The sequence below is a fragment of the Sturnus vulgaris genome, chromosome 4, assembly GCF_052056855.1.
Source record: "Sturnus vulgaris isolate bStuVul1 chromosome 4, bStuVul1.hap1, whole genome shotgun sequence".
NCBI classification, from domain to species: Eukaryota; Metazoa; Chordata; class Aves; order Passeriformes; family Sturnidae; genus Sturnus; species Sturnus vulgaris.
In genome coordinates, this window is record NC_142246.1 from 40,756,656 (window position 1) to 40,782,972 (window position 26,317).

The 26,317-nt window shown below is 36.9% G+C and overlaps 1 protein-coding gene across 9 annotated transcripts in view; it reads right to left on the reverse strand.

The window, feature by feature from the left end:
- RAPGEF2 (Rap guanine nucleotide exchange factor 2) overlaps positions 1-26,317 on the reverse strand; it is a 184,710-nt gene that overhangs the window by 49,506 nt on the left and 108,887 nt on the right. Inside the window, exons 1-2 of one of the 9 annotated variants that reach the window (XM_088163650.1) lie at positions 21,235-21,252; positions 20,924-21,050 (exon numbers count right to left, since the gene is read on the reverse strand). The exons of 5 other annotated variants lie outside the window; for them this stretch is intronic. In XM_088163650.1, the coding sequence (XP_088019776.1) occupies positions 20,924-20,977 (54 nt within the window). In that variant the 5' untranslated portion in view covers positions 20,978-21,050; positions 21,235-21,252. Of the gene's footprint in view, positions 1-20,032; positions 20,568-20,923; positions 21,071-21,234; positions 21,253-26,317 lie in introns of those variants that run through there. 3 more of the 9 variants (XM_088163651.1, XM_014883664.2, XM_014883665.2) reach the window with 3 other exon arrangements.

Consider the following 26,317-nt stretch of genomic DNA (forward strand, 5'->3'; position numbering starts at 1 on the left):
CCCAAAATCTTCCAAATGCCTTCCTTCCACCCTTCCCTTCTTCCTAGGCTTAACTTCACTCACAAACTCTCCACCTCCTCCCTTGAAGTGGTGTGGAGGGGCAGGGAATGGGGGCTGTGGTCAGTTCATCTCAGACTGCTCCTACTGCTCCTCCCTCCTCGGGTGGAGGACTCTCACACTCTTCTCATTCCAAAGAAGGCAGTTCTCCATTACCATCTCCAAAGTGAGCCCTTCCCATGGGCTGCAGCTCTTCACAAATTGCTCTGCTGTGCTCACAAGTCCTGTCAGTAAACCTGTTCCAGTGTGAGCTCCTCTCTCAACAGGGCCACAGGTGCTGCCAGGACCTGCTCCAGTGTGGGCTTTCCACAGGCATCCACCTGCTCTGGTGTGCGTGTCCTCCAAAGGCTGCACGTGGATCTCTACTTCCCTGTGGATCAACACGGGGTGCCGAGGCACAGCTGCCTCCCCATGATCTGCCCCACAGGCCGGGCAAATCTCTGCTGGGGCACCCAGAGCACCTCCTGCCCCTCCTCCTGCTCTGACCCCGCTGTCTGCAGGGCTGCTCCTGTCACATTGCCACTCCTCTCTTCTGTGGCTGCAATTGCACACTTTTTGTTCCGCCCTCCCCACTCCCTTAACTCTGTTATCCCAGCGGTGCTGCCATCCATCACTGATGAGTTCAGCCCTGGCCAGTGGCAGGTCCCTCTTGGCCAGCTGGTTTTGGCTCCATCAGATGCAGGAGGAGCTTCTGGCAGCTTCTCAAAGAAGCCAATCCTGCGGCCCCACACTACCAAAATCCTGCCACACAGATACCAGTCAAACCTTTTACTCCTGGAGCACAACATTTGGTAAATGTTTTTCAGTTAAGCAGAACAAGGACAAAATGCAACATTCAACAACCAGCAAAAAATTTTCTACTCCAAACCAGGATATTTACATCCAATTTCTTACTCATAGTGGAACATAATTAGAGAACAACATAACAAAACCATACTATTATAACTCAGTGAAAACACTTGCTAGGAACCATCTCTGGGCAGTTAAATTCAAAACATTAGGTATGTTTGTCCTGTGTATCACTTTATTATAAAATTATTTAGCAACTTGAATATTTTACATAGCAAGCACCATACTTAAGTACAGCTTTGCTAAAGCAAACACCTACAATATTTCTTAACTTCATTACTGAACACTTTTAGTCACACTATCAGAAGGAACTGGCACACAGAGTAAAAACATAGCAGGGTAATTTAGAAAAATTAATGCATGATTTGTTCTTAAGTAAATATAGTTTCAAAACACAGTATATGTACACTAGTTTAAATAATTGATAGTCATTAAAAGGGTCAGAAACTGTCCTGATAAGCTAGTCTCAAGCACAGCCTTTGTAAGTGACAAACAGTAAGGTGATAAACACGAAGCTCTAATCACGTGTAACAGGGACTAAAGTTTCTAATAGAAAACGTGACCTGATAAAATAGTTACAATCTAAGCACTACTCTTAATTTGACAGAGGTGAAAACAGTATTTTGTATTTATAATCCCGTTCTTAATACACAAGTATACCTACATAGGTACATGCATTTATACAGATTGCACGCGTGGATAGAAACCAGAGTTAAAACAAAACACCTGGGAACTCTCAATTTTTACTCCTTGAAAACCCTAAACCAAAAGAAAACTTAAACAATTATGTGAAACTATCTTAAGGGCAAAGATATATATCCATTTAGAAATGTACAATACTGTAAATCCTATCTTCCCATCTTAAAAGCATCATTTTATTACTTCCATTCTCAAAGTGAGTCACCGTGTTATGCATGCAAAACGAACAAGTACTTTGCTCTGAATATGTTCCTCCTATTTTAAGAACATCATTATTTTCTCCTACCCTACAGCGTGCCTTTCATTATAAAAAAGGCATCTTCTACCTAAGGAAACACTGAACTTAGCTATGAATACAGTATTTTTTAAAAAATTAAATGAATTTTGAAAATGTTTCCTGGACATGAAATTAAAATCCTTGGATACAGCATAAAAATGAAAGAGAACAGCCAAAAATAAGTGAAATTACACCAAAACATTTTTTTTTCTTTAAATAGTACTCTGAGGGGGTTTTTGTTTAGTTTGTTGTTGTTTGGGGGGTTTTTTTGAGGTTTTGTTTTTTGGATTTGTTTTCATTTGGAGTTTCATTTTTTAAAATGCAGTTATATGTGAAAACAAGTATAAATGCAAAATGTGAAAGACAAACACACAATGTCATTTTAAATTACCAGACAAATTCTAGTTGGAAAGCTTCAATATACAACTCATTTTAAGGAAAACATATCAGCAAGCCTTTTATAAACAAGGTCTTCTACTAAAGGCTGCTCAGCACTTTATGAAAGATTTATAAAGCCTGCAAAGTGACTGAAGAACATCCGCAAAAAAGATGAGATTAAAGAGAGCAAAGGTGTAACATTCTGTTATGCAATTCCCAATGAATGATTTTATATGTAATTAAGCTCCACTGAGATAGGCTAAGCAAGTAGACATAAAATAATACAAACTATCACCTTTATAGCCTCTATTTCCACTCTCTGAAATTAAAGAAACACAAGCAAGCACTAATTCTTCAACCTCCAAAAACATGCATCTGAGCACTTATTCTGTAGTGGCTTTACTAATAAAATAATAAAAGCTAATATACAATAAAAGCCACCATAATAAATAAATTTTAAGTTTTTTATTCCTTTTATAGATGACACACTTAGTCCCACAAATCTAAGTAAACTACAACAAACTTACTTTGAGATTCTGGGTTTTTTTCGTGAAGAGAGAACAACAGCAGGCAAATAAAAGTAATATCATGCCTTAGTCTTCATAATTTTTTTCCCCCCACTCAAGATAGAAATCCTGAAGTTTTTATTGCACTGCAGAAGTGTAGGTCACAAAGGATCCTATAAAATTATTAACACTTAATTTCAGTATTTTATAGAAGCATTTTTATATTAAATGTTTGTACATCTGTTGTATTTTGTATTTTAAAGCTATGCCCACATTTACGGTATTTAATAAGATAAGGAAGAAATATTTGTAATGATGCTGGGCACTCATCAACATGCTATTTCAACATAATTCTTTCACTAACCAAGAGAGACGTCAAGGAATACATTTTTATGGTTGAGTGATTTTAAACACAGGAGTCCATGTAAGTAATTACAGAATAATAAAGTAATTTCTATTGATTCTGTCTACAGACCTGATGCAGGCTGACATGTCCATGCAGAGTTACATTCAAACTAAAAGTGTAATCTATATACAAATAAAATTAGGATGCAATTCCCAGGGAAGCAGGATTTACTTACACCTAGGTGGAAAAGATTGAGAAGCTTCTATAGATTTTCTATGAAAACTTCTGCAAGACTTAAAAAAATCCCTCCTTTTTGACTTGAATTATGTCTTCTCTATCATCATTCACTTTATACAACAATACCTGAAGTATTTTCAATCTCCACAGTTTTCTCAAATAGACACCCTTCTGTGAAATTTCACAGAGACCTACTCTTAAGAATGTTCACCATCTTGAATCCAGCACAGTATACAGCCTGTCTTCTGAAAACATTGCATGTAGATACTATTGCTGTTTAGCAGTTGTTTTCATACAAAGCGTTCAGCAGAACACCTCTAACAAAAAACCAAACCAAACACAAAAATGAAGGAAAGAAAAATATTATAAGGACCTTTCATGGCAAGCTCTTAATTCTTTCCTCCACTGATATTTTGCTATAGCTAGCCTCCCCAAAAAACTGTTCAGAGGTTCAAGCTAATGCAATGTGAACTGCTGGTCTCAGGGAGAGAGTGAGAGAGTGTGAATATGCACAGGAACTTCATTTTGCTTTCCTTACAAAACACACATTGACTGCCACTTACTGCACATCTCATAGCTCTCAGCAGCTAATCCTATGAGCACTTCATGCATCCAATCCTTTGCTTGAAGCATTATTGACTTCTGCAGAGAAGGGTGCTAAAATTTAAATGTGTGTCTGGGGAATGAAGAAAAACCTCTCAGAAGCAACTCTTTTTAAAGGAAAAGTAAGAAATGCACTGAAACACATCCATTCTTATTTATTTATCTTTTCTGTTGTATGTTCGAATGTGTTAGCATTTGTTCTTCCTTTTGGAAGTATTTGAATCAAAGATTCAATGTAGCATTTCATATTCAAGTGTCTTCTTCAGAAAACCTGACAAACACTATTCCTTCAGGAAATATAAATGTCAATTTATTGGCAACAGCTCAAATTAAGTGGGAGTAAAAAAAAGAGAAACTGTTTTATACAGGTGTTTACAGTGCCAGTGAACGCCAAATAAAAAAGAAAAATTATCAGGATGGATTTGAACTGAATCATGCTAAACTAAATATTGTTAACAATCTTCTTAAGTTTTTCTCAGACTTCTGAAAATGCAAACTCAAACATTTATAACATATTTACAACGAACAGAATAAATATGCAAGATCAAAATACTTTTATTCAGCATTTACTCAGAAACCTGTCTCAGAAAATATCCAGTAAAAATGTAGCTTTCTCATTGGTCAACAAAGCATAATTCAGTACTTTTAAAACACGGGCTCTGATTTTAAAGTCCTAGCAGTTCTGCTGCAGGCATCAAGCTAAGAAGACTGTTCTACAGCTGTTTTGACTGTGCAAAGACATTTAAGTATCAACAACTCTTTGACATCCTTAACCACGTGTAGAAATGGTGGTCTGATAATTTTTGTTCCAAACAGTGTAATGGACATTAAACCTTCCAGAAGGGAGGTTTGGTTTTTTTTGTGTGTGTGTACTTGTTTGTTTTTTGTTAAGTGTCTGGTATTTTATATTATTTTGATTGCTTTTTTTCATAAAGTAGTCAGATTTAGGCCAAATCCTATTCTCAGTCATTTTGAACTACTGTAAGTAGCAGAATATGTGTTCCATGTATTATGTCTGCTTAGACCCTATATCATAAGAGCCACTATTCCATAGGGACACAGCCTACCACTCCTGGTAGCACCCTGCTGTCCCACCAAGCACTTGCATTTAAGAGTCCTGACAGAGCCTGCACAGTCCACACCCTCCCACAAACTAACTGCTTCCCAATAACACAATAAAATTGGGAGAGGAATTCATCTTGTGGAAATCTACATAATGAAAAGAAACAAATAGAGACAGGCACCCACTGATGACTGCTTTTTAGGTTGAAGGGAAAGACTGTTCTGAGGCATTTCAATTGACTTCTGAAATATCTCTAGGGAAAGAGTAGAAAACTGAGCTAAATCACTGAACTTTTGTAAAGGCTCCCCATTATTTAATATATGTGGACGAGAAAATAATAAAGCTTGGTTTTGCAGAGATCTCTCTCTCGGGAATAACTGATTTCCATACTAAGAAAATGCATGTTCCAGTTGATGTTTTTCCCACAGTAAGTATTTCTAAATACTTCCTTTTGTGGCTGTTTGGGTGCTTAATATGCTGAGAACTACTGCTGGGTTGGAAACGAAATGGCCCACTTTCAGGTCTTTTGGAGGCTTGGAAGGTTAAATTTTGAACTCTTTGGCCTATTACAAGTAACTGTGGGAGAGGAAGGAACAGAGAACCTGGTCACAAACTTTGTTTCCACAGGAAACCAGACAAAAGAGTCATGCCTAAGGAAATAAAAGCAAAAAAAGTTCAAGAACAATTTATGTGGGCACATATGTTTACAGGAAATGTTAATTCAAACATTTTGAAAGAAGATGTTTCAAATCCTGCAGAATATTTTAAATAAATAAAAGAATGCTCATATATATCTCCTATACAGACTCATTTTGGATTACTTACACAACAGTCTCACAAGTGGACATAGAGGATGCTAAAAAGCAATTACACCAGCAGTGGTAAAAATGACGGCAAACCCAGATTTTATTTTCAGCTTTAAAGCACTGCTCAGAATTGAAAACCAAAACAGAAAAGTAATGAGTTTAGCCCAGAGGTGAAACCATATATCCAGGGCACATCTTAAAGAGTTAAAGCAAAGACCTATGAAATGCCTACAGTTCCAAGTTTTGAAGCCTGCCTATCAGTAGGCTGTTCTTACACCACACCATATGTTGGTGGTGGAGTTTTTTTGTACCTGATCATTGAATACTTCACAATTACAGCATTCTAGCCACTCCAACAAAGCTTAATTAAAATTTTCAAACATTCATGAAGCTCAGTTGTGAACCGAAGCCATTCAATCTGAACTACTGCACTTCAATACTGAACTACATCAATGAATTTTAACTGCACTGAGCTAACTTACAATAGTAAAAGAAAAGTTAATTGATTCTAGAATAAAAATAAATAAATGACGGGCTACTCAGGCAATTGTTAGTTTTTAAAAGATGAAGTGTGAAATATGGATATACAAAATATCTTAGAACTCCCCACTTTCCAAGTTGAGGAAAAAAACTGTTGGCGCCACTGTGCCAAAAGACACTGTTGACATAAGAGATGAGCAGTAGGAAGAAATGTGAAATCAGGCAGTTTAAAACAAAACCAAACAACCTAGGAAAGTCCCCATCAGAAATGACTGTGATAAAGTTTCTATGTCTCAGCTGATCCGAAGGTGACTGGATTGTTCAGGTGATGCAGCAGAAGGGGAACCCAATACGATCACAGCATGCATCCTCCAGAAATACAGTTCTGGGCTCTTCTCCATGACCCCAGCAGAGACCTTATTTGGAAATGTTGCACACATTCTCAGCTGTGTGTTTTAAATAAAAATGGCTTCAAGCCATACATATACAGTCAGAAAAAAAAACTATCAGGATTATGAGAAGAAGAAAAACTAATACTTGACAAAGTGCAGGAAGAGCACAGCTTTTTCAGCCCACACTGAGAGAATGATCACTATGCAGAAATAGAAAGGAGGAAAAAGAAATATTTCCAGTAAAAGGCAATGCAGGTGTAAAGCCTAATGAGCAGGAAGCTGAAAGAAGGCTGATATCTAATGAACCACAGAGACTACAAACCAGACTCCTCAGGAGCTGTGGTAGAGAAGGCTTTCAAACTGAAGTGAGGCAAAGTTATTAGTGTGCTGCACAAGCGTGTAATGGCAGTGACCCAGAAAATCCTTTCCAGATCCATGTCACACATCCAAGCAGAAAAATCTGAAGTAAGCCTGGTTTTTTATATACTTATTGTTCAGGAGCAGACTAACCAACGGAGGAAGAACAAAGACAAAACCCAATATGACTAACATAAAAACATTTTAGATTTTCTTACTGGTAGCTTCCTAGTAAACACCTAAGTACTCTGTACACTTTCAAAGAAAAAAAATTTAAATATTTAAATATGTAAATACTTAGGGAGCTCCTGTGCACAAATGTAAAAGCTGAGCCCTGTGTCTACAAATACCATATTAATTGAAAGAAATTTGATGAAAATTTAAAGAGAGACATGACTATTCACAAGCAATTAAATAGAAATTTTGTTTGAAGTCTGACGGCTCCAGCCATGTCAATGCCGCCCTTGGAGCTTTAAGTAAAGGATTATCTTTGCTTTAGAGGATCAAGGAATAGTTCAGGAGAAAAATGGGTGGAAGTTTCCACTATTTTCCTTGTCTGACAATGAAAGTTGCACAACTCTGCTTCACCTCAAAGAAAGAAAAAGAACACAAAGAACTGCAATATTATAAATAACACATAAGTGGACATCAAAGCCCTTGCTAAAGCTTGTTTTTCCAAATATTCTGATTGTACCGTTTTTTCATATAAAGCAGAAACTTATATTGCCATAATCACTAGTCTTAGCTTGGCAATTGCACAATATTGAGCATTTTAAAACAATGTTGCAATTTTTTTTTAAAGTTGGACAACTACAAGGCAATTAATTTTGATTGAAAATGGAGATTATGTTATTTTCAAAGGTGAATTTCAAAAGAACGATTGCTTAAAAATATCGTGTAAGTCTGTAGACAATACTTCTGAGAACAGTGCAAAGAGTAAAAAGGTTTCATATTTGCATTACAGATAGTATAGGTAGTCTTCCTATTTTCCTGGCTAATGAAGAAATAGTACAATAACAAGATAAAATATTTTTAATGACAAGCATTTCCCTTTACATATGACTAAAGTTGCAAAATCTTCAAATAGTATGATTTTACCATAACTACAATTTTTAATGCTATACTAACATGACTACTAGTCAAACAGCTTTATTACTTATGAGTTTTGCAAGTGCTAATGTACTCATGCCATGGCAATATAACAGCAGTGAATGTTGCTATAACACCCCAAGCTTTGCTTGCTACTTTATTTTACTCTTTTCCTCAGATGGCAGTCAAAGAAAATTAATGAAAATATTTTACACTGACATAAGCTTTTAAATCTGTATGTGCCTCCATAGTTTCTATTCTGTCACACAGAGCAAGACTCCAACTTCTTTGAACTACTACAACTATTTATACTTTGGGCAAAAGACTTACTAGTGTGTGCTCACTGTGATCATAGGAAGGGAAAAAGTAAAGGATCATTTTTCTTCCTTTTTCATCAAGGAGCCTTTAGGAAGTGCTAAGATGCTCTCTCAGTTCTGAAGCACAATGCAGCAACAACTGTGTAAAGCCATTTAAAACTATTTCCACATATCAACACAGAAACATCTTGTATAGTAATAATCTAACAAATTTTGGAACAATCTGCAGAGCTTTTCTTTATAGTCCAAGTGACATTTACTCAAAACTGTAATATCTAACACTAAATTTCATTAGCCACCCACCTTGGCTTTTTAATTGCCTAATTTTCACAAATGTCCACAACTACATGATAAAATAAGCAAAACAACAAGGTCCCATATGGAGCCTGTTATAATCAGGGCTGTTTTAGAGTAAGCAGACATTGTCAACTGATGCACCACGTTATTTTGCTTAAAATGCTGACATTCTTTAGTGACTTTCAGAAATTCATCAATTCATCTACTTGTGTCTGTGCAGGTGTGCACACAGAGTTTAAATCATCCTGTATAGTCCTGCCTTGCGTTGACAGCATCCTAAAAACACAACCCATGTAACAACTTACATATTCCACTGACACCACAAAATATTTCAGTGGTGTTTATTTAGGAAGAGATTTTTACATCATGGATTGCCGAGCTGCAGAAAAATAAGCACTACAGAAATCAGGTTGAAATACTAAGAGCAGTAACTGCAGCCTATTCTACAAACACAATCGAGTGACATTCATCTTTTTTCTCCCATCTACTGAAGTTAAACTTTGGAGTAGTGTGTGCATTTACATGCTCAAGGTGTGTGCATTTACATCAACTACTGCATTAGGTCACCTTGCAACTAGCAGATAATTTGAGAACCAAACCAACTGCTCATTTACAACAGCAGTAAAGTAGTAGTTTGCTGTAACACATGGTGCAAGAGGTTTAGAAAGTTACTTTCATAAAAGTGGTAGACATTTTAGTCATTACTACATTAAGCATGTTATCTCTGGATGCTTAACTGAATAAAACCCCAGTTGAAATACTGAACCTCCACTTAAAATAATCACGCTACTCTAACTCAGGAATTCCTAAATTTAGTTTTCCCTGGGTACCAACATCACAGAAGGAATATTAATGTACAATACTAATGACAGTTGCAGGTGTAGGAGTGACATTTAATTGCCTAAACAACCTCTTCCTTCAACAGGAAATAAGTAGATAACTAGATTTTCTGTATTCCATGGCTGACATGCACACCACTGTTTGGGCAACTCCACTTTAGTAACCATTTATTTAGGAAAAGTGGCTGTATTCAGGGACCATGGAAAATATCTGCTAAATGGAAATTTCTAAAAATCCTTTGCCCTGAAATGCAAGAAGTCTCTAATCTTCTCACACAACACAAAAATCACCACCAGAAAAACAAAACAACAAAAACCCAAAAACCACCACCACCAAATCACCACCAAAAAAACCACCAAACCAAAAAACATGTAAGACAAAAGCAAAACAACCAACCAACCCTCCCCCCCCAAAAAAAAACAGAAAACCAGCCAACCAAAAAAATTCCAACAACATTATCAACTGTTTAGAATCTACTGATTTCAAAATGAGCAAGACTGATTAGGACAGAAATTCCCAGAGTCAGACCAAAGAAAATATTTGCAGAAGTCATACACCAACAGGCAAGGTGAGATACACCTAAGCAAACAGACTTCCACAGTTATTAAAAGAAACTAACACTGTTCTTATTTTAGTTTGGTTTTCAGTACTCCTACAGCTGTGAACAACTTTAGATTTAAAATAAAATACAAGTCTTCTCTGCTGCTTTAAAAAAAAAAATCCAGTAAACAACCATTTCCAGATACAGAGTTAATTATTTAAGTACTACATTTTACTAAGGCACCAAAATTCATAAACTAATGCATTTTCCTTTTCCTCCTGATTCCTTAAAAGTGAAGATAACAAAAAGAATAGTCTATTTATGTGTATTTAAAAAAAATAGCCAGCCTCTATATTCAGCTGCTTATTCAAGGTCAAAAAAACCTATCTGAAAATCCACTGGTGATGCAGGTCAAGACTGAAAAGGCAAATGAGACACATCCAAATCTAACATCTGACTCTTTCCTGAGCAACCTAGCAGAGAAAGGAGCTACTGCCTGCCAATAATTTGGAAAATACAGGTTCCTTTATTCCCTAGTTTGTTAACAGAAATACATTAATATTTAGAGGTCAAGTTGTACCTTGATTGGTGAAACAGCACAGGAAAAGAGCATTTGTTTTGAATAGCCTTTATTTAGCTCCTTACATGTAAAGAAAAAACCAAACAACCCCCACAAACAAAAAACAAAACTAACCAAACAAAAACAACCCAAAACCAAACAAACAAAAACCCAAACCAACAAATAAACAGCAAAAAACAAATCAAACCAACAACTCAAACTCACCAAAAAACTCCTCAACAAATGAAGAGGACAAAATTTACTTGGACTAAAATGAGAACAGGGCTGATGATTCGGCATACCTAGGATATAGTTAACTAAGAAATAATTCCCAAACTTCAGTTTAAACTTCACAAAATCCAGAATTTTTATTTTTTTTTAAACCATGACCAAATACATTCAGGTTCAATGTCCTTCATCATCCTGTTTTCAAGCCATCAGTCCCACTACCAATAGCAAATGTGTGGCCCAGTTCTGCACCCATGTTCTCTTTTTCAGGCTTTCCCATGCTCTTTCAAACGATCCTGCATTAGACCTTCCTGACATTCATACAACTCCTACAATATTTGGCAGGCTGGCAGGCACACACGGCAGATAGACATTTAGGAAACAATGCTATGGATGAAGGCCTAAGAGCACAGCCCAGCTCCCATTCTTCTGGCTCTGTAGGAAGAACAGCAGCAGGGAACAGTATGAGCCTATTTTTAACAATAAAACAAGCCAACATGACTACATACACAAAGGGAGACCCAAAAAATAGAACAGCGTCATTTTTATGAAATCATTCTTCAGAGGAGGAATAAAAGAAGAAAGCTTAAAATCAGTTCTTTTTACTTGCAAGGTCACAGTCTGAAGTCAAGCTATAAACTAATAAATCCTACCTAGTCTTTCCCAATGACCCAGCACACAGCACCTATGCTTGCAAGCAAGTGACAGGTTGCAGTCAGATAAAATGAGGCAATATTTGTAGACTGAGTGAAAGAAATCCCAGGCTGAGGTGTCTGACCATCAGGTTATTGTCTGGGTTTGCAGCACGGTTCCTAGCTGTCCCCATGCCTCTGAAGATCAGGTAACTGCAGTTACCAAGAGGATGCATTACTGTCACCACACGTTGGCATGTGGTCACCAGCCAAGGCTGGGGCAGTTGAAATAAGTCATCTACAGGTAGAACCCTACATGGAGCTACATTTCATGCCTGCCATGGCATTTGTTAGCCTATTAACAGATCCTAAATGCACATATAATGTAATACTTTGCTCTTCTCTGCATTTTAACTCACAAGCCTACTTTCCTTTATTTTGAAAAGCAACTGGCTCTTGATCCATGTTGAGAAGCTGGAACTGAAAAAGAAGGATGGTGTTAAACCAGTTTGCATATTCCTAGTCTAAAGGAGAATTGCCATCTCCATCTGTATTTAAGAGCTGGAAGTGCCATGGAGGTATGCATACATTTGAGTGTAGGGAGTCACAACTGTTTTCACATTCAAAGCAAAGCCTTTTTGACATTTTGTCAAATAGTTCAGAGCTTTCTGCTGTTTACAGAAGTCACTAAACTGGAATTCAGAAGACATGTAAGGAAAAATCAGAAACCCATTTGAATTAAAGGAAGGGCAGTCATACTCCATACACCACAAAGGACAGGAACTATTGAAATTGGAGTAAATAAAGTTATTTGATGCCTTTTTAAGGCAATCCAGACAGGCTTTGGAAGGAACATCATATTACTCGAGACATCAACTTGACTGACTATAACTCAGCACTTGGGAAAGGCTAGAAAACTGCTCAGTCCAAGCTGTGAGGTTTAGCAAGCTACTTCCCACTTAGGAATATCCTCTTTCACTTTTCATGAAAAGGGAACTAAACACACCAGGATTTTGTGTTCCAGCATCTGCAATGGAGACCAGTGATTGCAAAAGGACCTAAGGCCTTATTTTTAGCTCTTTTTTAGCTTATTTTAAACTTTTTTTTTTAAGGTTTAGGCCAAGTATAGGATGCCAGGTTAGCTGAACACCATAAAGCTGGTTTATGGCAGCAAGCTTCCTATTTGCAGTGAGAGCAACGCAAAAAGACAAATATAGCCTTTAGCCCAAAGGACCGACATTCTTGCTAATAAAATTAATATCTTGCAGTCTAGTAACCAGGTCCAGCACCACAAGAGTAAATTACAAACAACATACACACAAAATTTCCTATCTTCCAGTTATTTCACAAAATGTTGTAAGCCTTCATCCATCCTCAGCGACAAATAAAATCAAATAAATTTAGGCAATAGCTCATCTCCATCCCTACACCTCATACTTATTAGAGACCAAGCAGCAGCACTGCTTTTGTCAGGTACTGTTATAAAGCTATTTACCTTCAACATCACCCAAATAACAGCAATGCAATCTGTTGTCCTTCATCTGTCCTTCTAGTATCCTCATACAAAACAGGGGTTTGGAAGAAATGATAAACACTCCAATATATTTTAGCTTCTGGGCACAGGATCAGCTTTCACAAGTAACCCACTGAGAAGAGACTCCTTCAGCACAGTTTATTCTTCTCTTGGTTCTTAGCTAAATCATCACCATCTCAAAATGAACAGCAAAAAGACTACTGTCAAGCTGACAAAATTGGAATAACCACCAATCATCCAATTCTGGGATACCATATGAGTGCCAGTGACATTTCTGTAACAGATTGATGTGTTAAGCATGCAGAGGTTAGAATCCAGAAAACACTGAAGAACTGCTGGAGTCATGCCACACTTCTCTTGCACTACAGCTACGACATTCTTAAATACAATACTGAGAATGAAGTGTGGTGAGTACAAGATTCTTTGGTCAAAGGTAAATCTCAAGACATTAATATTTCATGTTTCTCAAATCCTGGAAACACTGGGTCAGTATTACACTCACTTGCACAAGTCCTGAAATATCCTATCAAGTGGGGTTTTTTTTTCCTCTTTCTAGTAGTATTACTTTTATTAATTTCAATTTTTTAAAAAAGCTACCAAGAATGCATCAGTAATAGTAAATTAAAAGAATTAGTAGTCTGGTTAACTGCTGTTGCAATTAAGGTATCAAAAATAAAAATCATATTTTAATAAAATAACCCCAAAATCTTGAAAATCTTGTCTCTATTTCAGTCAAGCAAAAATCACACCCCTGTGTATTCATTGAGGGATTAGTAAAATTAGCTCAGTTTTTCAAACATCAAGGATGCTGTTAAGGGCTAATTTGTAGAAATTTATAGCCTAGAATGCAACAAGGAATAAAAAATATGTGAGACAATTGAAGAAAAACAAACTTCAAATTAGCTTAAAAAAAATTATACTTAAGAGTTTCTAGCACCAACATCATGATCCCAGAGTGCTGATGGTCTGAACAAAGCCTAAATGTTTATGCAATTCTGGTTTAGAATTTAGAAATCATAGTTCCTAATGCTCATATTCTTAAATAATTCCTGTTATCGCTTGATATTTCATGGATTTTTGCAGACAGCCTGTAAAGTACAGAAGTATTTTGCAGATAAGCTTCAGGCCATGTTAGCAGCAGAATACAGAACACAAGACACCTCCCCTCACTTTTGCATACTGGAGTAGTACCAGCAGAAATCACAACTGCAGAAAAAAGCAGCAAACTCACAGCATTTTCTAATCCTCTTATAAGCTACATGTTTCTTTACATACCACTGAGATCCCCAGTCTTTGATAATTAAAAATGAAACTTCCCAAAAAAATCTAACTTACTTCCTCTTATTGGAATATTTTTACTGTTTTGTTTGCTAAACTATTGAGTTTACATCACTTGGAAATGAAGTACCAGCATTAAGCATCACTGATTAAAACCCTTGAGCCAGTGTTCAGCAAGGGACTGAAATTATTTTGCAGGTGGAATAATGAACTTGAGATACTGAGGCACAGGATTTCCTTAGTTTCCTTAGTGCTCTCTTCTAGTTACAATGAATTTCATGCTACTCATTGTGCATATTGTCAATTCCATATTTAAGTTACTTTTAACTTAGTCTACCTAACACAACACATTATCTCTGCTTTTTAGAGTTTATCTTCTTCCTATGCCTTTATTAACTCATAGAAACAGGATTAAGTCAACACTATGTTAAGGGATTTCAGATTTTTTACTACTTTTGATGTTTGGGATTTTTTGTTGTTTGGATAGTTTTGGGGGGGTTTTTAATTGTTGGGTATCATCAACTCTCAATTTCAGCTAGATTTTCAGCACGTCTGATGATCAGGCAGGAGTGTCAACAGCTCAGTAATAATAAATAGCTTTAGTCTCTCAGTCTCAAAATAGCATTTTGGAAGAAGCTGACTTTCCTTTTCAGGTTCACATCTGCATTGTGACTATAAATATCACATTCCAGTCTGCACCATGAAAAATATCACTCTGCAAACACTCCAACAGCACCACTAGATTTGGCCACTTTAGAATATAAACCAGAGCCATAAAACTGATTATGTTGTGAGGCCTGAAACTCCCTTACTTTATAAACTTGCTAAAAAATGCTCTACTGTGCAATCTTGTACATCAACTATCTATACTGACCTGAAAAAAATTTTAGCTACATCATTATATACAGATGGCAGCCTTTCTGGTATGCTTATGTGGGTTTTTTTTTTTTTCCTCCCTCTTCTCCTTTCACTTTGAAATATGCTGCACAATCCCCAGGCATTGAAACCATAACAGAAAGATAGCAGGACATCTTCCGTGTGCCAAGGATGCTCTCACTGCCGTCTCTACAGGTCACTAAATGCATTCACAGTCATTCCTATGAAATGACCCAAATTTCACCATTTTTAAGCTTTGGCGAAGTCTGCAGTTAAATGCTGTCCTGCAGAACAGGAATTTAGCCAGAGTCTAACACAGATCTCAGGCAGGATGCCAGGCAAGTCACTTAAAATCAACCTTTCATATGATCATTAGGCTGTGAGTGCCTGAACTGGGCCAATACAGAAAACTGAAGCAACAAAATTCATCTTCTAAATGCTTATTTAGACCTTCCTATGCTGTGGAATGACCATCTTAAGCTCTTACAATTCTTCCCTTATATTTTGCCAAAGATCTGCTCCAGCAGACCTACCTGAAAAATTAAGTTGATGCTGCTCCCACAACACTTTAATTATTTGCCTAAACACTGTAGTTACAAGTATCTTGAAAAGCCACAGAAGAGAATAATATTCATGCTTTTCTCTACAAAATGAGACTTGAATAGTACACCATAAACACAACCTGGCCTTTTGAGCAATGAAGCTAGCCCAAAACATCAAACAGCTGCTCATTACAGAGCCATCCATCTTGAGATAAATCTTGCAGAAGATACACGGTCATGCAATTAAAGACTCTACCATAATGCACTTATAAAGAAGTGAAACACTATTTCTAATCACATGAAAAATCCACAACCCCTTTATTGGTCTCCAGAGAGGAATTTTTTTTCAAAAAAAGAAAGAAATAATCAGAAGGGGCCAAACCAGGAATCTGGTTTCAGTAAGCGCTAAAAATAAAGGTGGCTAACAACAAAAGAAGATAATATGTATCAAGTCCCAGAGCAATGTAATTCATCAAGACGAACAAAATCATAACCATCAGTAGCTGCAGCAGCTAACAGGTCACTACTACCTAGACTGCGGTTTTTCATATATCTATTTTTTTCCAGATATGTATATACAAACGAGCAAAAGCTTAGCAACTGTAGCCATCTGATAACACCTCTTTTCCACAACTTATTAGTGCTGTGTGATGCTCACTCAAAGCACAAATAACTATATTATGCTACATTTATTATATGAGTTAAGAAAAAATACTGATGATCACTTCCAGTAATAGAAAATTATTCTAGTATAGGTCTAGATTTCTTAGGAAAGCATGCCAACAGGCACCCTTACTACACATCAAACCAAAATACCCATATTCCAACAATCTCCATTCAAGACTTTTCCTCAAAATATCACTCATTTCCTTCTCTTTCCTGGGAGGGAGGGGACCCCTAGCAGGTGGTCACAAATCTTTGTGAATTAAAATATGGTAAGAACAACCCACAATTTGACTTACTGCTTCCAATATTTTTTAGTAATTCAAGACAGGTCGAGAACATCAGACTGCAGCATCCATGATCACTAAAGAAGTGTCACTGTGCCAGCAGGGAAACTTGCCCTTTTTTAGCAGACTTTATTTCAATTACACCTGAAGTAAAAATACACTTTCTTACAGGTTGTCCATAAGTCACTCCAATGTATTGTGCAATTCATGAGTTGTTAATCATTACACAGTCATATAGGAACTATGCATCTCAAGTCCCATTTTTACAAGTCATTATACCTGTCAATTTTTTCATTTTGGTTTTTTTTAGTTGACCTTGAGTAAAGTTCCTACAAACAACAAACACAAAGGAAAAAGATAAATGAGATCGAAAGCTAACGCCTTCCAAGGCCCAAGCCTACAATGGGAACCTTCAAGCACTAGACTGTCTTGTGATTTTTTCCACATAATAAACCAGCTATAAGATGCAACATGTGAAGCTTTTCAGGAAATTGTTTGAACATCTACAAAGTAATATTTTTTGAAACACCGTTCATCTTCCTAAAACTTAAGATTAGGAAAATTATAATGAAAGGCATACAAAGCTGGTTGAGAGGACTCCTGTAACCATCAACGACGCAGTCAAATAGAATGAACCTTCAGAAAATGTCCTATCCCTGGAAGTGTTCAAGGCCAGGCTGGCTGGGGCTCTGAGCAACCTGGTCTAGTAGAACGTGTCCCTGTCCACACCAGAGGGGTTAGAAGAAGATGGTCTTTAAGGACTCTTCTAACCCAAACTATTCTAAGATTCTTTTAATTACACAAAATCTGGTAAAGTACATCAAATACAACAACTAAGCAGAAGTATTTTTGCAACAATCCTGCTTTCATTTTTCTGCCATCTTTCACTCAGAGCATAATTTTACTACCTTTTAAACAGATGACAATAGTTGTGTATCAAGGAATATCACTTTCAGGTATGTGCTTGTAGCATTGCTTCAAACTCTTCCAATTTATGAAATATGATGCACATAAGACCAATACACTTCATTGATGCTGCTGACTTTTTATATTAAAAAATCTAAGAAACATAAGAGCATTTCTTACTCTTCCTCTCTCCATTTTCACCATGTTTAACACAATGGCCAGTTTGCATACCATTTTCACAGAACAGTAGATTTAAACCATATCCCTGAATCACTAACTAAACTAGTGTGAAATTAAGATTTAACAGCATTAAGTAAAATTAATTCACAGAAATTTGTGAAACCTTGCACAGGAGACTTTTGCATTCAGTTCCAGATTGGAACTGAATTTTGCATTCAGTTTTAGCAAATCAAGCTGTGACACTCTGGATGGGGATGTCACAGAAGTAATTAAGCCTCTCTCCTTGAAATAAGTTCAAGTCAGATATCAATAAAATATTTAGAATTCTGGGAACACATTAACATGAAAATAACTCATTACCAGAAATGATTAATTCAAGAAGTTTTCCTCTTAGGCAAAGTAAGATAAAGTCTTATGCCTTGGAACTCCAAGCTTCCCTTCCCTCTCTACAAAAAAATTTACATTTCAGTCTTCACTTCCAAGGAAAATAACATCTACCTGGTGAGCAGGCATGAAAAGTTTCATTGTCAAAGCAATGGTTTTTGCTGAGCTAGTCTATGTCCTAACAGTTTAGTTATAAAGTTCTATATAGTCTTTAAGTATTTTTTTAATGCAAAATCTGAAACTGCATGTCAGAAGGATGATTTCTTTCTCTTGCATATACGGGGATATTTGTAAAGCAATACCCTTGACCTTTTTCCTTTTAGTATTCCTATATTTTAGTCCACTCCCCATTCTGGAGAGTGAAAATCATCACTGTGATTTAAGTAAGTCAAAGTTATACAATTGGAATATGACAGAGTTTGTAATGCAGAGTTTCTAAACAGCTAGGGTTTTTTTCTTTTATCTATAAGCACTTACTTAATATCAGTTAGACTTGTGCTACCAGAGTAAATCTAGAACTTTTCATTGGCATTCTTTGGAAAGTAGAAAGAGCAGAAAAACTCCATACATATGCAGCTTTTTCATTTTATTCCTATTTGCAAGTTCAAAGTATCCTATTCTATTTCAGCTTCTTCAGTGCTTGAGTTTCAGGAGGAAAGAAGGTGGGTTTTGTTTGGGTTTTTTTTAGATTAAGTTCTGAATATTTCATGAGCACCAAACAGTTTGGTTACATGAACTCCCTTTTACTTAGAATGTAATTAACAAGGGAAAGGAACAAAACAGTCTACAATAAGAAACTGTGATATGTTGCTACGTGTGTAAGAAAAATTCACCGGACACATTCTAAAACATTTCTAGATTACTTTCTGTATTTCTACACAATCAACACTGAATTCTTGCAATAAAAATGTTCTTCCTTCAAAAAGTTCCTGCTATCACCTCTTCCCATTATTTATGATTGTTTAAGTGTATCTGCTGAACATACTGTTCACATTCCCATGCACATTCTAAGACATAGTAGTCACAGCACTCAAGTATCTTCTCAAGAAACAAATTTTAAAATTGAAAACTATATTGAACCATATAAAATCTAGCATGAAGATTTAAACACTTTAACTGAGCAATAAGGTTCTATACATTTTTACAGAACTTGCAGAATCTTTTTGTCATGCAAAACCTAAATTTCTAATTCCTGACACCTGAGGCCTTGTTAAATAATGTTTGCTCTTCTGCTTATGAATGCATTTTTCCCAAACAATAAACACAGGCAGCCTATGGGATTAAAGCATGACAAAGGTGTAGCTGACTCATGGGATCAATTAGAAAGCAGCAGTACTTACGCCTTTTGTTCATTCTGTGTTTTACTAACAATTTCTGCATTTCAGCATAAGTGTATCACAGATGTTAAACGCCATGCTACAAGGCAACAGTACACTAGTACCACACACTAGACAGAGTAAATCTATTCTTACCATCACCTACAATTACATCACTTGTTATACAGCTTACATATTGATTTAAAGTTTTAACAAATGCATAATGATTTTAACTGAATGCTCAAAGCTTCCTGCCCAACTAAAGTATGTTAGCATTTCTTCAGTAAATTTTTAACAATTAAAAAGAACCTACAGAGTTGCCTTTTCTAAGCTAAAAACGATTTTAAATACAGCCACCGACATTAATGCCACCTCAGAGACAGCTTTCCCTCCAAACCCACTATTAAATCCACAAGCAGGAAAGCCAGCGAGCAGGACGGCAAGCAGTTTCAATCTCCATGCAGTTGCCCGTGACAGGTTATTGATAGAACAAACAGAATTTGCAATACTTACTGAGTGCTTCTCCTGCTGGCCCATAACTCCATGGTTAGCTGGGATTGCAAGTGGTTTCATAATGAAGAAACATAAGCTGAACTGAATTTACACATCATGTACCAATATCTTATGGATGGCAAGTCACCCTCTACAGCATTAAATTAAAAAGAGGTGGAGGGGATGAAGCCAAGCTGGAGCTAGAAGTGTCACTACTGGTAAGCTCAAGACCCCCCTCGCACTTGTAGTGCAGAGCAGCAATCCAAATGACAGCGTTAGTCTCCATTTTTGCAACACTGAAAGTCTAAGCATGTCAGGACGTAAAGAGCCTGATGAAACCCTACATATCCAGCATCCATTCAAAGGAACAAAACCATTCCCTGAGCCTGAGGAATGGGAAAGGGGGGGATGGAGGGAGAAGGACAAAAAAAAAGCTAAAATGGCTGACTGCACAGAGACTCCCTCAAAAAGACTTAATACAGTATTATATTGGTCAGGGTGCAGGAACCAGCCTCTAGCAGTCAGTCAAGCATTGTTAATACTCCTGTTTCATTTGCAATCACACACTCACAAATGCAGCCTCCCCCCTCCCGCCACCACCACCCTCCACTCCCCCAAAATCAGGGCAGCGCACGCGAATAGGGACCTCCTCCCCTGGCTGCTAATGATGCTGACAGAGTAGTGACCAGTGATCTCTGTTACACTCAGCTAACCAAGTTTACACAATTAATCTCAGCAGCATGACATTGATGGACATTTAATTTTATGATGCCTGTTTCCTCACAATCAAGACAAGCACTTCTACCGCCCAAAGAGCCAGCAACAAAAATACAACACAGTTACACACACAAAAACCCAGAGAATCATGAGTCTGAATGCAATACGCCAATATAATTACGTTATTGTGCTTACTTTGGAAGACCATGGCTGCAGGCAGTTGGCATAGCAACGCACAAGGAAAGCCATTTCCTGGGTAGAAAGAATGCTTCCTTTTCTAAATAAAAAATTCCTCTTAGGATACAAACGGCATTGCTGCTTCCTGCAGAAAGCAAAGACACTGAAGTCTGTCTCTTAACCTGCACACAGGCACACACTCAATGCAGTTCGAGTGATGTAAGTGGATTTCTCTCTCTCTCCTCTCCCTCCCTCTCCCTTTATCCACCGAAATATTCGAGTCAAATGGAAGACACATTCCTAGAGGCTCGCCCCCTCTGATACTTAACTGTTTCACTCATTAAGGTAGAGATGGACAATGCAGATAAAACGGCAAGCTCCTGCCTGTGTCTGGCATCAGCCTCGGCAGATCAAGGCATCCCCAGAGGGGAGGGATCCGTTTGCTGCTGGCTCCTAAGAATATCACTGAAGTCAGGGTGGGAATGAGGACCCACGTTTACCTCGCCAAATCCGGAGATGAACACGACTTTTCAAGAAGATAATGCTAGAGCAGAGATACCACCTCCCTTTCCCCTCCACCCAAAAGAGAGCTGCTGCAGAGCTGTAAACATTTTTATCACGTATTTACAAACAGTGCACTTGAGGAGCTCTCTCAGATTTTCAGCAGCTTCGTCCTTTCACGGGCCAGAGACATCCATGCATGGGTGTGGGAGGTAGGTGTGCACACACCTTTAACATACCATTTCAAGCCTTTCTGAATGCAGCTCCTGCTTCTCCTTGCATACTGAATACACAAATTCTACTAAAAACACATGGGTATACAGGCTGTGGAAGAGATTGACATAAACATTTACAATTCTCCCCTCAAAATGTAATTCTGTCTTAAACTCAGAAATGTCCCCAGTCACTCCCATTTACAGCCCTTCTCACGCTGTATTAGCAAAATCATGCTGCAGAGGAGCTGAAATGCAATGAGGATGTGCTCAAGCAATAAATTGCCAGCCCCCATACAATGCACCTTAAGTGCCACAGGTTTGTACCACTTGACATAGGAGTGACCAAGCCAGGCACATGACACACTTCCATTAGGCTTCAACATTAGTACAGTTCTCTGTAACATCCTCACAACACATTCTTTAAAATCAGACACCATCTGGCCTTACAATAACTTCAAAGTATTTTTTTTCCCCAACAACGACAATAGAAGAAAAGACTTAACAGTTGTTACAGAGGCAAACTACACAGGAAAAAAAATTGGATGCTATAGAATACTATGTCATACAATCTGCAGCTGCCTTCCCCCAAATTAACATGTACACTGATAACGAGTTTAGTTTGTTACACATTGATTTCCTTCACTCTTGGCAATGATTGCTAGCAAATGAGGCTATAAAAATTAGTGGAAACGAATTCTAGTAACAACAAAGAAGATCCTGAAATAATCCAGTCTATTTTTTGCACTATTATTCAATGGATACAGTTTAATATACAACACCTTTTAAATAGAATGTATTTGCATTTATGTGAGTTTAATGACACTTATGCCCTTGGTCTTCAATATATTCTAAAAGATAAGTTATTCTTTAAATTATTCAATTATAGCTATTAGTTTAGAATTTTGAGAGTCTTTGCCATGTGCCAGTGCAACTAACAGATGATTTTAAAACATTAAATTATGTTTAAGCCTTGTAAAACAATTTAATGCTGAGCACAATCAATTTTCTGATGAGTGCTTATTAGAAGTAGCAGAAGTTATGAATTCTAGGAAGCTTAGGCAAACCCTCTCTAGCACAAAATTTTAAAATATTACTTGTTGACAAAGCAGTTGAAACCTTCTTCAGTCTGATTGGGTAGCCTTGTGGTTAACACCATGAGCAGAATTTGAGTATTTTATGCTCATGTCAGTAAAAAAAAAGAAGTTCTGCCAAAACAGAAACATCTCCCCAGCGCAGGAAGGCAGCACGCCACTTTTCTGAACTCTATCGCACACAACTATCAACATGCATCCTCTCTGCACCAGTTGATATTTCCAGCTAAAATCCAACATAGGCTTCTGTGTCATATGCCTTTATGAGTAACATGAAAACATGATTAAACCCATCAAAATAGTATTGAAACACACAACTTTCATATAACACTGCCATGAAACACTTTCTTACTATTTATGCTGGTCACCACTATACACCTCTACTCATCTGTTACGTAAATTTTTATTAACCTAATGAAGTTTAATTGATGTTCACATGCATCAGACTGACAAAAACTTTGTGGTTTTCAAAATAGAAAAATAAGCCTCTTTACATTCAAAATGTAAAAAGGGACATTTATGAAATTAGGTGAAGAAAACATCACTCACAGACAATTAGAGAGTCAAAATAGTTTTAAAAAATAAATGGCCGATTCCATTTTTCTCCTCCTTCTTCCTCAACTGCCACCATTTCCAGGTATGATGTGATTGTACAGACTGTCCATTTTCAGCTCAGACAACACATATATAATTTATTTTCATAAAAAATAATTGAAGTAGAAGGCCAGTGAATTGTTATAGGTTATAATGAAAAATGATTGGAATTTAAATCAGTGTGAAACATGAGAACAATACATTGTGGAAAGCTTCTATCACAAACAAGTATAAGTACATCACAGAAAACCAACCTGCAACTTTCTGTTCATGGGTTTTCTGTTTTTTTTTCATGTAAGAACTCCTTGCTTAGATTTAAAAGTGGGGGGGAAGGCAAGACAGTTTTTCAAATGTTTTTAAGTTACTGAAGTGAAATGTTAATAAACCTGACATGCAATAATTGCACATGATGAGCTATCCCTGGCTGCTTTCAAAATACTGTATTTATAAAAAGAAGTCTAGTGTCCCTTTATGAGTCACAGAAAAGAATGCTAAAAAGACATTTCAAAAGCAACTACAAATGTATGGACATCCTAGACTACCCCATAGGATTAGGGATTCACAAACAAAACTGAATTCTAGGTAGAAATTGGTAGAGATGTCAGCAGCATATATCACCTGACTGTAATGTCTCTCAACTGTTTTACATTCTAGAACACCATCTCACGTGGATATCATTCTCCTAAGCAGTGCCAACAATGCCTGGAGTATTAAGCCTTTTTAGGTTAATGACAAATGCTGTAACAACAGATTACCTCAATTCCTCAGTTTCGAGCAAACACAAAACTATTTACAGAAGTACTTAAATTTTTATACAGATTATATACATAGAGACCATATTTTTCCTGAAGTACCTCAAAATCAGAAATTATTAGCACGTTTACCCCTTCCCTTTAAACACAATGGAAAGTATAATTTCCTTCATGCTCAAATACCTAGTCAAATACCAACAGAACACTCTAAGGTCACTGAATTTACTGCCACTGCATGACTCCATGCAGTAGCTAAAAAAAACATTCACAGTGAAGGGACAATTACATAGATCTTATACAGCTGTGTAGGTGGAATAACAGACAGCTAAATTGAAGAGTGCAAGAATGGAGTACATAATTTTAAGGAGAATAAGGCAGAGCTATCTTCTCTTTCCCTCGTCCTCCTTACTTGGAAAGAAGTGGAAGTTAGAAACTTAAGTTCAGGGCTATTGGACACAAAACTGCCAAGCTCCCAGGAGCATGCTTCTGAATTTTATAATGCCAGTGTTCTCTGCCTCCCACTAAACTCATCAGAGAGAACACTACGTAGCAATCTGTTGCTCCCATCAGATTTAAGAACACCAACTGAAACCACTAAAAACCCAGAACAATAATTCACTCAAAATGCTATGATACACTTAAATGTCCCATACAATACATAAGCCTTATTCTAAAGTATTCAGACAAATTTACTGCCAACAATAAAAATCTCTGGCCATATGACCTGATTACATGCAAGCGAGTTGCTATTTATCAGCATAAAGCAGACGTGGGACTGTCTAAGAATATCTATCCCTAGTATTTTCTCAAGAACTTTAAGAACTTTAAATAAAACTGTTGAATAAAAGAAAATTACCAAATAAGTTCTCCAACGTACTAAAATACCACTTTGGCCAAAACAGACTGATAAAGTAACAGTATTTACCACGTTACTTAATTTTTAAAAATAAGGCTGTGGCCCTGCCATCCACTCTAATGATGTTCACTGCACAACTAGTGTCACCCAAGCAAGACTTGCTATGGAGTGGTGTGTGCTGTTTAATAACACATTTACTAATGTTACAGACCATTTGAATAAATGCCCTTCTGTTGAATTGCTGCTGCAGATGAATCTATAATCCAGATCTTTAAAATAATGACAAGCCCAGAGCAGTCAGGCTGGTGCCTCATCTGGGTGGATGTGCCATAGACTGTCAATCTTCCCTCTAACAGCAGACTCATTTGTCACCTTCTGTGCACAGCTCTGCTTTCAGTAAACTTTTTACTTGCATGCCATCCCTCTTAAAATAGGAGCAAGTCATAGTATTCATCTAAAATACTTGCCATTGAATTCTCTTATGTTTGACAATTATGTTAAACAGATACGAAGAAAACCTACGTGACAAGACACTTTATTTCCAGAATATCTAAATTAGCTTATAAAATTGGCTTGAACAAAGGCTCACCATAGCACCAGTTCTCTGGACTCCATAATAATTTATGCTCTTTAACTATGCTTTCAGGGAAAAAAAAAAAATTACAAAAAACCGTATCTTTTACGTTCCTGCTAGGTCAAAATCATACATAATATGTATGCTTGTGAAGTCACTTTATGTGAAGTTTAGCTGATTTACCTGTCATTTTTACACAAAGCAAAATGCTCATTCTTACATAAGCCTAAAACTGAATGCATATTGACATGGCTTTAAATCTATACATTATAATTATTAAATGCTAAAAATTAGGCATAAAATTTGCAGTATTAATGACTTCAGTTGGCAGTTTCATTTCCTTCACTGTTTCAGTACTTCAGAAGTGGAAAAAATGCATTATGTCAGGATAGATGGAAGTTTTTCCCAGCGTTTACAGAATTTTCTCACATGGCTGTTATGACCAGATTTAACAGTGGCATGTTAATTACATCAGGGAACGTGAGAAAGTGCTTTCTGGTTTTAAATTGGGGAAAAAAGCATGAAAGCAAAACAGCAAACACTTTTAAGATCAAGAATCATGATCTCAAGCATACAGGTGTAGCAAGTTGTCTTTACCAGATCTAAACAGCACTTTGACATCCATACCTGCTGGGGACAAGGTTCACTACTGAGATACAGATCAGACCACTGTCTGGGAGGAAAAACAAACTAAAAAATATCCACAAAAACTCCCAAATATCATCATGTCCATACCAATTTCACAGCAGGAATCCAAGGACACAAGTCCTTCACTTATGCGAGGCAACCCTAACATTTCACACTCTTTGCTGTGTAACAATGTAGGAAA